At 39.8% G+C, this 15,581-nt stretch overlaps 1 protein-coding gene across 1 annotated transcript; it reads right to left on the bottom strand.

Moving 5' to 3' along the window:
• Window positions 1–203: 203 nt before the first annotated feature.
• Window positions 204–14,673, bottom strand: NMBR (neuromedin B receptor; the record flags this gene model as incomplete). Its single annotated transcript, XM_082048712.1, has 3 exons — window positions 204–605; window positions 2,957–3,305; window positions 14,258–14,673. 3 exons carry the CDS (start codon window positions 14,671–14,673, stop codon window positions 204–206), a joined length of 1,167 nt encoding a protein of 388 aa, XP_081904838.1.
• Window positions 14,674–15,581: the final 908 nt, after the last annotated feature.

The following is a 15,581-nucleotide window of genomic DNA, read 5'->3' as shown; positions in this document are numbered from 1 at the left end:
AACAGTTTTATTTTCTCAATAAACCATACTCTTCACTTCTATCTAAAAGATTAGGTGTAAAATAACCTCGGATTGGCTAGTCTTTAACAGATCCTCTGTGCTGAGGACTCAGATGGTCTAAGCATAAGAGAGCCAAAAGTGAGGTACAAACTGCAAAGAAAAAGTTCAAATTTGTTCCACAGTCAAAAATCACACCTATTAAATTATAATGACATTTCTTGTTTCAAGTTGTGCCCATTCAGTTGTGTTGTGCTAGTCACGGTGTTCCTGGTATTGCTTTTCAGGGAAGTCATTTGAATGGCAGAAGAGTTGCGCAAGTAGCTGGCAGATCTCTCTTGCTGAGCTTTCCTCCTGCAACGAAGCTGGTTGTTGAAATACCTTCTAAAACTCTCACTGAGAAAATACAGTGCAAATGGGTTGACACAGGAGTTGCAGAAACTTAGCACTCGGGCCACTAAGGTAGCAACCATATGTCCTGTTGATGGGTCAATCTCATTGTAATTAAAAGATCGGTACATGTACAGCACGTGGTTAGGAAACCAGCAGACAGCAAAGAAGGCAACAAAAACTAGAACTATTTTTGCCAGACGTTTCCGAGTTTCCATCTAAAAAGAAAAAGAGAACCCAAATGAACAATAGCAAATAGAATTATTCCATGTAACAGGCTTAATTAAAACATTTATACTTTATATTCACTTTAACAACTACCATAAATAAGGGCAGTAAAAAGACTTCCTTCAGCGGCTGAATTACTTTTTCTATCTCATTTACTTTCCACTTTCAGTTTACTTTCAGTGACAGACCCTGGCTGTTTGCAGTCACAGAAGGTTGCTCTTTCTATATGATATACACAGCAAGAGCGATTCATGACCCAAGTAACCACTGGCTTTTAGCTTCAAAGTAGGAACCAAACTGTAACATGAAACATAACCTTTTCTAATGAGATCTCAGTGCTTGGCTTGAAGGTAGCTTTCATTAGAAAGCTATTTAGAAACCATTGGCTTTGAAATGTAGAGACATTGTGAGTGAAATGGAGAGATATGCTAGGGTGTTAGCTATACAATGATATTTACATTCCATTGTTTTGCCTGAAAAGCCTCAGCTTGTACCTCTGTCCTAGGGAAACCACCAAAACTGCATTGCACAGTCTGAAGCTTCTTAATTCCAGGGTCAGGTGAAAGGTTCAGTTAATCTTCAATAATGACATGAAAGTAATGTACCTTATGTGCAGTGCTGAAGCATAATTGGATTACAATGTAGACACTGAGAGCCGTTGAAAAGTTGACAGGAAAGGAGCCTACACAGTGGTTCCAAACTGAGAGAGGGAGGGCAGCTGCCCGGGTAGAAGGTACCAAAGAGAGGCAGAAAATTCCTACATATTCCTCCCAAAAGATTAATTACACACATCAGGTACCAAAGTTTTGCAGAGGCAGGAAAGTTTTCTGGCTTTGCTCAATTTTCTATGAGTTTTAACCTGAAAAATTCAAGGGAATTTATTCTAACAGAGTCTCAAAATCTGTGAAATAAATCTAAAGTAGTTTTCCTGGCTTCACCTAAACCAAAACCAGTGGGGAATTCACAAAAGATGGGAAAACTCTACCATTCCAATTTGGTAGGATTTGTACTCAGAGAGATTGCAAAGGCAGACTAAAAGGTACAGAGTTATAGGGTGAATATTACACTTCTGTGCTATGGCCTAAAGAAACATGAATTGATAACAATAGTCTGAATTTACATTCTCTTGCTGGGACATATGTAAGTACACTGGAATTTTCTATTCTTCTGAGCCTCATAGATTAACATTCTAGTTAGGTAGAATGAAAAAATATATTCTTACTTTGAAAATAACATGTGGGTTTAGAAATGTGATATAAATTAAATGCTTTTTCCATCCTGAAGGTTCAGCCAAAAGGCTCTCTATATTTCACAGCAAAATAAAATAATACATGAAGGGCTAATATGTACGCATTTTTGACAAGAAACAGGCTAGAATAGAGATGAAATGCTGAGCAAAAGGACATGAGGGAATGTGGTCTTTCTTTTTAAAAGACTACATACATGTTATACACACAAAGATATTTCAGTGAGTGTAAAGGTATTTTCTAAAATATTAGCAGAGAAAACCCTTCCAAACTATTTTAATGGGCATTGGTATTTTTCTCTGTCAATAACAACACTTTTGTAAAGTGGTGATGCACTTTCACTGCAAAAGCTATTGTTTGTGTATAGAAATGGTCCTGCTAAGGAGCAGCCTTTTGCAATCTTATTGCTTCCTGTGCCTTGCTGGGAAGCTGACTTTGTCCAGCCTATACCTGAAGTTTTATAGCATCTATAACAGAAAGGATATTAGAAAAGTGTAAATTCAGGATTGTATCCAAGAAAGAACTACTGAGAAAGTCAAAAAATAACCAGTTCATGCTCTGTGTTCATATTTACAGCACTCTGTGGTCTGAGAAGAACCTTAGATCCCCCTAAGAAAATTTTCCCTACCTATGTCAGCTTTTTAATTTCCAAGCACAAATAAAACATGGAGAGGAAAAAAAAAAAAAAAAAGTCCATGTAAGATTTCTTCCCAAAATGGCTGCCTATGGAGATAGGTGAAGCCAGCAGCATTAGCTACAAAAACATTGTTCCTCAGTAAGAATACAAGTAACGGTTACATTAACAACTCTTACAAACTCATATGCCAATTCTATTTCTTGTTGGGAGTATGAAGTGATGACATTGAATTTATATTTTTTCTTGCTTCTCATCATTTACCTACTGGGCTTAATACTGAGTAATTGTGAAAACAAGAAGATTTTACAGATAATCCTTGGCTTAGTTCATGCATGTAGAAACAGAAATAATCCTCTGCAAAATCCAACAATTTGGATGTTATAGTTCCTGCACTTTCATTTATGAGTGTATACAGCACACAAATCTTTCATTGGGATGTAAAAAGCAAATTTCTTACCTGCTTTTTGGAATGCTCACTGTATTCTCCAGGGATGTTGTGAGCACTTTTTATTAAACTCTTTGCAATATGATAGTAGTAGATACTAATAATGGCAAGAGGAATAAGGAAATACACAAGGAAAATCAGCACAGAATGGATCTTCGGGTGCATATCATCTGTCATGGGGTATGGTATGCATGCTGTGAAAGTAGCATTATTTGTGTCATTGATGTGGGCCAGTTCAGAGAACACCACTTCAGGAACTGCTAGGAGCATGGAGACTACCCAGATGGCAATGGCTTTAACGTAGGTCCATAGCACTGCACTGGAGGTCTGGATATCCATGGGATTTACAATTGCTTTGTACCTAAAATTGATTAAAAAAAATCAGATGCAAATTAAAAGGTATCTTTTCAAATTCAACATGTGATTCATGAGGCTACTTCATAGTTTTGATTAAAATAACGTCATATTTTTTTCTTATTTGACATGTCAATGGGTTTGTAATCTCTGTTAATTTTGCATTCTCTAAATCTTCAGCTTCACCTGCAGATATATATCCACCAGAAGTGGCAAAAGGAGTCCTGGATACAAACAGTGTCTGTAGGTGCCCATTATGTGCCATCCTCGTGAAAGGGCAGAAGCAGCCATAATTCCGCTCTTTATTTCCCCATGTCCTCCCAGCAAATCCACAAATGCACATCCTACCTCCATACTTCCACCTCACTTTCACACCAGCACATGCACACTAGAGTTTGTTTCCTTTCTCAGCTCCCACAGCTCAGGATCCCCTCGTGCCCACCACTATGGCTTTCCCACTCTCGGGCTCCACCAGCCCTCTAGGAGCACATGGCAATTATCAGCATTAACCACCTCTTGTCAGACCAGCAACAAGCACTGCAGTGGTGGGTCTTGGCTTTCCAGCCCAGCACCTTTCTGCACACAGATATGCAGTCCCAACTATAACACCTGGAATACACATATCTTCATAAAGGCAGGCAGGAATGACTCCCAACAGCCTGTTCAGAAGTATTAAACTCTTACTATAAATAAAGTAAACATTTCCACAACAATAGTTGGGAGCTCCTGCTCTATACTGTGTTTTGGGAAACTGTCTCGTAATATATGAGTACATATAAACTTTTACGGAATTGATAATTTCATAACCATTACAATGAAAAGAGGAAGAATTGCAGAGAATGGAGATACCATACTAGAGCAAAGGAAAATAAATAGATAGAAGTAGAGTCTGATCAGGACTTCTTTCATTAAAAAAAATAAAAAATTGTTCCAGAAAGTGAAATTTTCTATAAGAAAAGGTCAGTTTTGAAAGCCAAACCTAACTTGAGAAAAATATTTCAAGGAAATCTTAATGTTTTGAGTTAATTTTTAATATATTTTGAAAGCTTTTTTTTCATTATGTAGGTAGTTTATCTTTTAATGTTTTTATTAAAAACTGAACATTAAACAAAACATTTCCACTTGTCTAAGCTGTGGTAATTTGGAAGGTTGTTTTTTTCTGATGTTCTTTTTTTTTTCTTCAATTTTTTTTTTTTCTAGTTTCGATTTGATTTGGGATGGGTGGTTTTTTTTCTGAAATTGAAGAAGGTTTGAGAAATGGAAAAATTATTTTTCTTTAATATCCGAAGGAAATTTAACAGGAAGAAGGGAATCAGGAGAGATTCATAGTCCGTGTATGTAACTTTATTCATCTTCAGACATTTCTAGCTAGTGGATGTGTACTTTGACAGAGTGGTTCAGATTTTAGGTGTGTTGAAACCCTCTCTGAGGTGCTTATTTTTCTCTGTTAGTGATACAATGAGCTTAGAGTGAGAAGAACTGTAACTTAGGCATCTCTACTTGGTGATAAAACTCTTTATCCATGCATGTAGATACATATACATGCATATAGAAATATAAATATTTATGGGTATGAACAGGTGTCTAAATACATGCCAAGGGTTAGGTTATGGCTAAATATAATGCAGTTGCTGAAGGGAATGCTGAGAAATGGAGTTGAGATCTCAAATACCCTTTATGGCCGATTTACAGATCCTGACAGGTACTTTATAACCCCTCAAGACCTTGAACAGATCTTTGAGGAACTGCAGATAAAAGCTACACCCTCATGCAGCAGCTTGGGAGTTTGCTGGCAACCAACAGTAAAGTGGGCTATGCCATGAAAATGTCTGGAGCACAGCACTGTCTTTGTACCCTAGCAAACTTTTTCTTCAGAGAATATTTGAGTCAAAATGTGTCTTGGACTCTCTCAGGATGGTGATAAATTGTCTTATCATTAAATAATTAAAAATAATGGCTATTTATGTTCATATCCTCTCTGAATTCAGAGAGATGTTTTTTACTGTGTCTTCACCTGTATCACAGAGTAAAAAACAAAACTCAGTAAACCGTCTCTGTTAATTTATGTTTACCATTTCTTCTAACACACAATGAGAAAGTCCCTGGACACCAAGGTGTAAAGAAATCCTTTAAACTGTCATAGGAAAGACAGAAGCTTCTGCACAAAGCATGAATGTTCCCCAGCACAAACTGTGTCCTTATTATTCTATAATTTGCTTCCCATTGCTGTCTGCCTTGATTGCATTACATAAACACAGACCATCTACTTCATTTCATTTCATTTCATTTCTTTTCATTCAACTGAAGTTACGTCAAGTCCTTACATATACTCATTTCTTTAAAACTACATTGTGGGGGAAAGAGCTGGCTTGGGTACTCTGTGGGGAGAGGGGGAATGACTTTGGATAAAAATCGTCTTTTGTACTACAGATATTTTTTCACCCTCTCTTTTCCCATTGCATTGTTTCAAACTGTTTTGACCACAGCCTTATGACCCAAGACAACGACCACGTCACAATTAATTGTTTTAGCAGCATTTGATCTGGTTAGTATCTAAATGAGAGACATTTTCAGTAGCCTTTATATTAGCAGAAGATGTGGCATATATTTGTGCCTTGGCATATATTGCTGTTTCAGCAAACGGCATGCTTTCCCCTGAGCTGTGACTGATTCCAAGTTGGAAGGCATTGGAGCAGAGTGTCCTTTTTCAAAAAAACAGCTGGGTTCAGCCCAAAAAAAAAAGTCTTATTTAGTTCTATCAAAATTCTACTTGCTACTTCAGCTGACTACAAGATAGCATTCTTCTTCCTAGGACTCAGCCCTGCACTGTCAATGGGAAGGAAAAGGCACTAAGTGCTTTACAAAATCTGTCATCTTGTTTATATCTTTGAAAAGATATAGAGTAGAAAGAGACAGGTTACAGATAAAACCAAATGTAAGCTGAGTGAAATCAGAAGTGTTCCCAAAATGAACACCCAGCCTCTTCCTTTGTATAAAACCAGTGTAAGGCTAAAACGTACCACCAACCATTCAAATTACAAAGTGCATATTTTCTGTCAATAAAACAATACTGGTACATCAGAGTAAGGGTGCAAATTATTTAGTCAAATTAGTAAGCAAAATCCATCCTTTACTTCACTGACGAAAATAAAAAAGAAAATTATAGGTTGCCATGAAGTTCAGGAAGTAATTATAAATATGCATTTGGTTTTAATTAAAAGTCTTCATGTAAATTATGTCTTCTACATCCTCTATCATTATCACTGCTAACAAAGGCACCCCAGATCAGGAAATACTTTTATAATACGTTTCCTTTCTTTGGAGGTGTGGCTTCTGCCAACAGACACAATCACAAACTTGCCCATTCTGCAGATATTGGTTTTGTTTGTATAGCATATTTTCATTATAAAGCAATCTCCTCCTTCTACACAACTCAAAAAAATGATGAAAAAAGAATATCCTCTTCCTCCCGAGTTATAACATATTCCTGACTTCTAAACTCCAGTATAGCTTATCTACTTCTCCACACCTTTGTTTTCAAAGGCGTTCGTAAAAGTATTTCTCAGCTCCCCATTAGAATGGAAAGCTCTATTCCTGTCTTTTCTGCATCCATAAAGTTTCTCCCCTCCCACACATTTGACTTCAAAAGAAGCTGCTCCATGATCAGTCCTTAGCTATCCCTCCATTGCAGCATTACCTCTTTTTCTAGAGTACTTTCTTGTGATGACCTTCAAAAACAAATTAAAAAGAAAAAAACAAAACAACTAGATAACACGTAGGCAGCCACTGGACTATGATTACAGCCTACCATTCTAAGCAGAATCACCTCAATATCTCCTTGTTCTTTTGTTTCTGTGTCATCTGTTGTCTCTACTTAAAAGCCCTTCGGGTCAAAGACTTTCTTCTTGTTCCTGTTCATATACCACCCACCACAAATAGGACCCTAATTTATCACCTAGTTTCCTACATGCCATCACAATATAAATAAATAAATAAATATAATAATAAAGATGTTCCACTTAAATATGAGAGGAAACTTCTTCACAGTGAGGATGACAGAACAGTGGAACAGGCTGCCCAGGGAGGTTGTGGAGTCTCCTACTCTGGAGACATTCAAAACCCACCTGGACACATTCTTGTGTAACTTCATCTAGGTGTTCCTGCCTTAGCAGGGGGATTGGACTAGATGATCTTTCAAGGTCCCTTCCAATCCCTAACATTCTGTGATTCTGTGATTCTGTGTCATAAACCAAGCAGAGACCTAATTCAGGCAGGGCCAATCCATACCACTTTAAATTGCATTTTAATCCTGGATCTGGAGGAGTTAGTATTGGCTTTACCATAAAGCTTCTGTTTTTAGTGATGTTGCTGTGTCATAGGACTGTGTTTCCTGCAAACTAGACAAAAAACATTTATTTGTTTAAAAACATTTATATGTTTGCATTTTATTGTGTCATTACATGAAGATTTCAAATATAAAAAGACAGAGTTTAGCCTAACAATACAAAATGATATAAATATATAAGAATAGGAAACATGGCTGTATGGTCAATATTTATCCAAAATACTATGACCATGTCCAGGTGTTGTTCACTCCATTAAAGTAGAATGAGATTTTGGGTGGGGTCAAACCCCTTTTCCTTGTATGGGCAGCTCTTTTGACTCAGCTCCAGCTGCATCATGAAGAGGAGAACAATTTATCTAGCAGAGAACAATGTGGAATCATTTGATGTCCACTGTTGTGGGAACTTCTTTCACAACACCCACACAGCCCGAGATTCAAATTTATTCTATTCTATTCTTATAAATTATTGCAATTTAAAGTAGATTTTTTGTTTTTATAGTTAGTCCTAATGTTTTTGTTCTATGCAAGAATTGCATTTACCAGGAATGAGCATCTCAGAGGTCTGATAGCTGAATATTAATAAACAGTATTTGAAATGAAGACTAGCAGACCATATGTAAGCACAACTAAAATGAATGTCAATGGCATGTGGTCTGTTTCTCAAGGGGAAAATGCTAAGATTTTCCTAAATGGAAAAAATTTTCTACTCCATAGAAATATGCTCTGTTGAGCCAAAAACTATCAATAATGCTTCAACAAAAAAGTCTGATTAAGTATTTTGGAAGATGATTTCTCCACCTGGAAGAGAACTAAAACATAAGTTTTCCAGAATGTTTTTGGTTTGTTTCTGTAGGTTTTTTTGGTTGTTGTGGTTTGGGATTTGTTGTTGTTGTTGTTAGTTTTTTGGTTTGGTTTGGTTTTTATTTTTCAGTTGGCTGGGTAGGGTTGTTTGTTTCTTTTTTATTTTGTTTTTGCTTTTTTTGTGTGTGTGTGTGTGTGTTTTGTTTTATGTTTTAGCATGAAATATATTACCTTTCCTGTCCACCCAGTGTTTCAGAGGAGAGATTTCTCTTTTCTTCTAATTTTTTATTCTCTTGCTAGTTCTTTCTCTTGCCATTCCCCTCACATGAGCTAGTTGTATGTCTTACAAGCCCATATAACCCTTGCAATGCTAGCTCACTGCCTGCACTCTGGCTTTTTAGATCTACTTGTCTAAGCCCATATACTTATAACTGCACTAGTTAAAAGTACCATCAGTAATTCCTTCAGGTCTCTTCCTGAGAGGAGTAATAGTGAATGGTTTCACTGGCTTTTATTCAGAAAAGTGCATATACGTCAGTATCCCCATTAGATTTATATTTAAGTTTGATAATTCCAAGTCATTGAGGAGCCAAATCTAACAAAAACATCTGCTACATGTATATTAGCAAACTAAACAGCACAAGAGCCTATTCTTCAGCCTGGAGGCCAGACAGGATTGGCAGGACACCTATAACCATTCCATTAAACTCTCTAATCTCCCAATAAAGACTACCACATCCAAATAAAATAGGTAGTTTATACTTCTGTTGGTAATGGCCCCTGTAAGAAGAAATCAGGATTTTAGAGGTCTCCAATCACTATATTTCAGCCTGGATCAGCACTTAACAAAAAAAGAAGCTTTAAATAAATTCTGAAGAGTAAAAAGAAATCTTTATTAAGGGTGATTTTATTAATGCAAAATCCTAAAGTAGTTACTAGGGCATCTTTTCACACTTCTGAATGTCTTCAAAACATTTCCTGAGTCCCCCAAGAAGTAAGAGATAGTAGACATGCAAACTGAGCCAGAATGGGTTTTCTTATCAGTTTTAGTCAGAAGTCAGCACATCATAGATTTAAAATTGCACAAAATGTTTCTGAGTCTTTTTACACTTTAAAAAATACAGACTGAAATCTTCCAAACTTAAAGCAAATAAATAAAGAAATAAAACAGACAAGGGTCAAATAGTTTAGCTATGCAAATCTATAGAATACATTTTGAGCATCTGTGTCAGGCACTGTATTTAGTTATTTAAGAATGAATTTACATTTCAAACTCCTTTGTTATTAATATACAGGAAAGGAGTCACAGCACTAATGAAAAATAACTCAGTTACCTGGTTAATCAAGTATTTGCCTGATCAAAGGTGTCTTTCTGTCACACTTTTTGGGAAGAACACAAAGAAGATTTTATTTCAATTGCAGTAGGGTGAGTTGCTCCACTGTTCAGCTTCACTGTCTTCATTAGAGTGCAGCAGGACTGTATTTGAGCTAACACATTTAAACTCTTCATTAAAAAGAAAATTCAATCTAGAAAAAGTAGCAGAATTAAATTTAATGCTATTTTTACAGATCACATAAAAATGAGGCATAAATAACAGTCAAAGAGAAAAGGAAAGACTATGTGGGACAAATCTAGAGCTGTTTTGTGGGGCTGCTATTTATTCCCTCAAAGTCTATTCACCCCAGGTCTCTTGGCACTTCGTGGGTACAATTGCTTTTCATCAGCATACACAATAACGCAGTGATGGCCAGAGGTGCACACTGTAGCACTCCTTCTTAATCCACTGGCCCCTGAACTTTTCCAGCCACCTCTCTGCACCAAGGTTTATGTGTCATCCAGACTCCTAGCTCTGAAAAGCATCTTGAAAACATGTTTCCATTCTTGTACTCCACTTCCTTACCCTAGATTCCTACTCAGGCACAAAGCAGCAACATCTCTCACTCTGAGGAGAAGGTGAGGAGCCCCATGGACCCAGGTTGCATTCTGATTAAAATGCATGGCCCACCATGAATGTAAATTGAAAAACTGCTCCCTGGAGCAGTGAAGAAGTTCACAGATGGTTCAAGCCAGGCATAGTTCAAGTCAGGTTCATCCCTAGTTGCTGTCCTTTCTGCAGTAACGACATGGTGGCACACCTTTTCTTTATGTGTGCCATGCTGTAGTCCCTCTGGCTACACTTCTTCTCTCACCTCTTTATTTTTACCCTCCTTATCCAAGACCACAGCAAGTCCTGGAACTTTCTAATCAACATCCATTAGCCCTGACTAAAACTCCAGCCTCTGGAGAAGTAAGCTCAACAGGGGACCCATTTTTAATTCCTTGTGCCACTACACCTCTAGGAAGTGCCCCACTGGCTGTGATGCATCAGCTCTGTGGGCACTTTCAGGGTGTGCTGAGTGCTATTGGGGCTGTTCTGCTCTGTGGCCCTCTTAGTTTCCTGTAAATTTTGTATATTTTTGTCCCGCAGCAAGAGGAGTAGTGGCCTTGAGGGACAAGGGTTCTGTCACTGCATATCTCCCATGCAGCAATGGGAGGAGACATCTGGCTCAGCAGCATTGTTCCTGTGCTGCCTTTTGTACCCCAGAAGACACAGAGATCCCACCCTCTCCCGATGACAACATGCTGCACAAACAGTGCCACCACTGCATCATCTCTGCTGACACCATCCCCACCAGTGCCGCTGACCTCCCACCCCTATCTGCCCCAAAATGTGTGGGGCTGCAGCAGGGCACCACTGCTCACCCACAGCAGCAAGACCCACAGGAGCTCAAGGGTGTGAAGGGTTGTTTGGTGGGATCAGCTGCTGTTCCTGGGATGTTGATGGGCAACCTTGGGCAGATCTGCTGCATTTTGCCAATTTCAATCTCCAAGTATTTTCTAGGAAAGTCTGAGAAGCACTGTTACAAGTTGCATATCATGTTTGGGAAAAAAAACCACAACAAACACAAACAACAACCAAACAAAAAACAACACCCCCCCCACACACACACACACACAAAAAATGACAACAACAACAAAACACCTCAGTACTAGATAAGGAAGCTTCTGAAAGAAGGTGCATGTTTGTCACACTGAAAGCACTAGTGATGTTGAGTTGAACTTCTGTGACAATAAGTCATACAAAATAAAGCAAATTTAGAAAATAAATATACGCAATGAATACTACATTTTCTTCCCTGTAGCTTCAATTTGTAAGTAACAATCATTCAGAGTTCATTGCTTCTGTAGCAGTTATTGTTAAATGCACCATATATATGTAATTTGCCATGCAGAATTTCCACATAAACAATAAGTGCTCATTATACCGTGGAAACCAAGACAACCTCCCTTATCCTAATTCACATAGGCACACTGTAAAGGATTCTAAATATTTGTAGATTCATTCCTTAGTGCCATCAGTGTCTGGAGTTCTATACACTCTGTAGTAATAGGGAATAAAAAGCAAGAAAAGCTTTAATGGTCGTATACTAAAACATTCTATCAGCACTATCTGTGAAAGAAGGAGTCACTGAGAAGACATTGTATAAAAGATAAAATACACATTAGATTATAATGGAGCCTTTTTAGCAACGTCACTGCTTCCAGACTGCTAACATCCTATGTGAGATTTGCCTATCTGGAGTTAACACTGTCCCAAGCCAAGCCTCACCTCCTCAGCACCTCTCAGATGCAGGATGCTGCCACCACTCCTGATCTTCTGACATAATTACCTCTAGCTGATCTAGTAAAGATGACACATACTAGGATCTGGCTATGAATTAGTGTGACAAAAATGTCTCCACACCAGTGCCACCCCTTTATTTCAACACAAGTGTCATACAAAAACGTAGACCTGAGTCCAACCCACACTCCACTGAGAGTCCAGCCAAGTTCACTCAAAGATGACTTGGCCACTAGCAGATAAGACACGGGTCTCTGAAGCCAGTAACTGCTCTTCTGATAGAAAAAAAAAAAAAAAAAAGAAGTGCTTTTTGTTCTTGGTAACTGAAAATATAACTATAAAGGATAAAGAAAGAGACTTGTCAAATCTTTAAAATAACCTTCTCTGATATTCATCTATATTGTGGACTCAAAAATCCTAGAGGAATGTGTTTGTTATGAGTTTATATGGTCACAGCACACCATCTGTAGCTAATGCATTCAATATAAATGGATTCAGCATTATTACTTCTTTAATCTTTCCGGATGTTAAAAGAAGCACATAAAATTATATGGAAAAAGCAAACAATGGATGGTCCAAAGCTATATAAAAAGTAAATGAATCCTTAAACATTAAATCATCGGCATTCCCTCACATTCTGTTTCACTACAGATATTACCTCCTCTGCAAATAACTTCTTCCCTTTTCAAATAAGATACTGTAATTATACTTTTAAACACAGGAAATAGAGCAGAAATAAAACTGCAAGGTTTGCTTGGCCCTCCAAGGACAGTTTTTTACATACTCTTTAACTGAGGTAATCAGGGTGTTAGAGGTGTTCACTTCTAACCAGGGGGTTACAGGAGTTTGCTTTAAAGTATGTTTTTTAAGCCTTTCTTCAAAAATAGAATCCATTTGCATATGTTATAAAGTGTTTACACACAACTAGTTTAGGTCTTGATTCAAACACCACTGAAATTGATAGCCACTGAAGACTGCTCTCAGGTGGAGTCAAATGATTTACTGAACTGGTTAAAAAAAAAAAAAAAAAAAAAAAAAAAAAGGCAAAAAACAGTAATAGTCTATAAAAAAGGGATTGGATTTAAAGTTTTAAAGAAACATTATTGTAAGGGTGAAGACACATTACTAAACTCAAGCTTTTACATCATGCACCAATGTAATGCACTTGTTCGACTTCAAATCCAAACAAAAGAAAATGGGGTATTTCCTATGGAGAAAAAATTGAAGCAATTGAACATTTTCATTTCTCGCTGGGAAAAAGAAAAATAAAAAAATCTTTAGATAATGGAGGAAAGATAATTTCATTTAATTTAAGGTTGCCAATTACACTGCCAGATTTTGTCTTTCAGAGCCTGGAGCATAGTCCAATAGCCATTCAGTTGCTATAAATCCCTTAAGTATCTATTTATGCTATCTGGAAGGAAAAGTTTGGGGTCCAGGTCTTTGTTTCTTCCTAATTTGACAAGTGCTAGAGATGGCAGTCTTACTTTCTAGTTTGTTTTGAGTAATTTTCTTCTTTTCTTTTTCTTTTCTATAAGTTCAGAAGAAGCCAAAATGTTAGAACAAAAAGTTTAAGATTGATAATTACAGCAGAAGAGTTTGGTGCCTTCAAATTTCCAGAGGCTGAACAAGTTCTGGCAGTCACCTCTAGTAACCTGCTCTTCTACTGGGGCGCAAACACACACGCACACACACACACACACACACACACAGTTTCTCAGCAGAAAGAAACAAATCTATTAAAAATACCTCTGTGCTTGACTTGGTTTAAATTGCTCACTGCCTGTTGACATATCACTGTGTTTTGTCACAGACTGTATTTAGGGTTTAAAATCTTCCTCTAATGAATAGGATTTCAATATATGAGCTGTTACAGAACCATCTCAGAGGTGCAGGAGACAGTTCTTGCATCTGGTATCCTGGAAGTTGGAGGCCCAGGTGCACCCATCTTCAGAAACCCTTTAACTTAAGTTAGTACCAACCAGACTTGCCATCAGTCAGTGAGGCAAGGAGAAGCACCTTATAAATTGGAATGAGGGAACTGCAAACCAGGGACGCCTTACCAGAGGGATGCTCCACCTTTCATGCCAGCTCTGGCTAGCTTTAGCCCAAGCTGCAGAGAGCTGAGGCGGGGCAGCCCAGCTTTCCTACCTGTCAGCACTGAGGGCAGTGAGAGTGAAGACAGAGACACCAACAGAAGTGAGCTGGATAGCAGGGATGAGCTTGCAGCCCACCTCCCCAAAGAGCCACTCCTCGGAGAAATACCGTGAGGCATCCACAGGCACACAGGTCACTAGCAACAGCAGATCACCGGCAGCCAGGCTGGAGATGAAGATGTTTGGCACACTCCTCATGGCACTGTTAGAGATGAAGATCTTCATGAGGGTGATGTTACCCAGCAAGCCCACAGCGATGATGAGCAGGTAAAGTGAAGGAATCACACAGCGGATGATGAACATGGCCGTGCCCCGTGCTGGGGACAGCAGGGCTGTGTCTGGCACCAGCCGGGCGCTCCCATTCTCTCCGAGGGGCATTGCTGTGAGCTCGGGAGCCAGCTCTCCCTCCATCCTCCAGCTTCAGGCAGATCGGGGTTGTCCCGTGCAAAGTGCAATGGGAACCACTGGAAAGCTTCACCTCCCTGCAAGTCAACCAACTTTCTTCCTTCTGCCTTTCTTTCTTCCCCTTTTTCTCTGCCGAGTTTTCTCCTCTCAGAAATGCAGAGGAAGCGCTGTCCGCCCGTGCAGTGGCAGAGGGTGGGGGGGGTAAAAAATCCCGCGCCGCTCCCTTTCAGCTCTTCGGACAAGCCCGCTCCCGGGGGGAGGGAGGGCAAGATCCTGCGCCTCCTGGGCAGCAACTGCCATCAGGACCGCAGCCTGCCCTCGCCCCCGGTAGCGTGCTCGGGGCGCCGCCGCCGCCGCGGAGCCGCGGTCCGGCCGTCTCTCCGCGCCCGCGGGGGCCAGAGTGGACACCCGGGGGAACCGCGGGCCGGGTCCGCGCTGCCGTGGAGCCGCCGGCGCTGTCCAGCGGCGCTGGTGCTGCTCGCCCCGCGGCTGCGGGCGGAGCCGGACCCGGGGGTGAGGCGCAGAACAAGCCCGCGGCTTGCTCCGCAGTCCCGATTTATACCTGGTGCTGGGAGGAGCCGCCCCGCCGCTCCTCCTGCAAGCGCTCGTGCTCTCGCCCCAAACCCCGAGACGCCGAGGAGGATCTTGCGCGGAGAGGAAACGCGGAGCGCAGCCCCAAGAGGCACTGCCCGGCAAACCGGGGAGCTGTCCGCCACGTCGGGCGGAAGGCGGGATCGCCTGCGGGAAGCCCGTCGTCCAGTATCTTACCCGGGTGAAACCACGGCGCTTTGAAATGCAGGGTGACAGGGAGCGAGGGACTTGGAGATGAGGGGATTTTATTTCTGTTATCCAGCTATGGGTTCTGAATAGACCCTGCTTGAAGACATCAGCTGCCTCTAAAGTTTCAGGGTTTG

This window comes from Streptopelia decaocto, assembly GCF_964273445.1.
Source record: "Streptopelia decaocto genome assembly, chromosome: 3".
In the NCBI taxonomy this organism is placed as follows: Eukaryota; Metazoa; Chordata; class Aves; order Columbiformes; family Columbidae; genus Streptopelia; species Streptopelia decaocto.
This window is presented reverse-complemented; position numbering and strand designations above follow the sequence as displayed.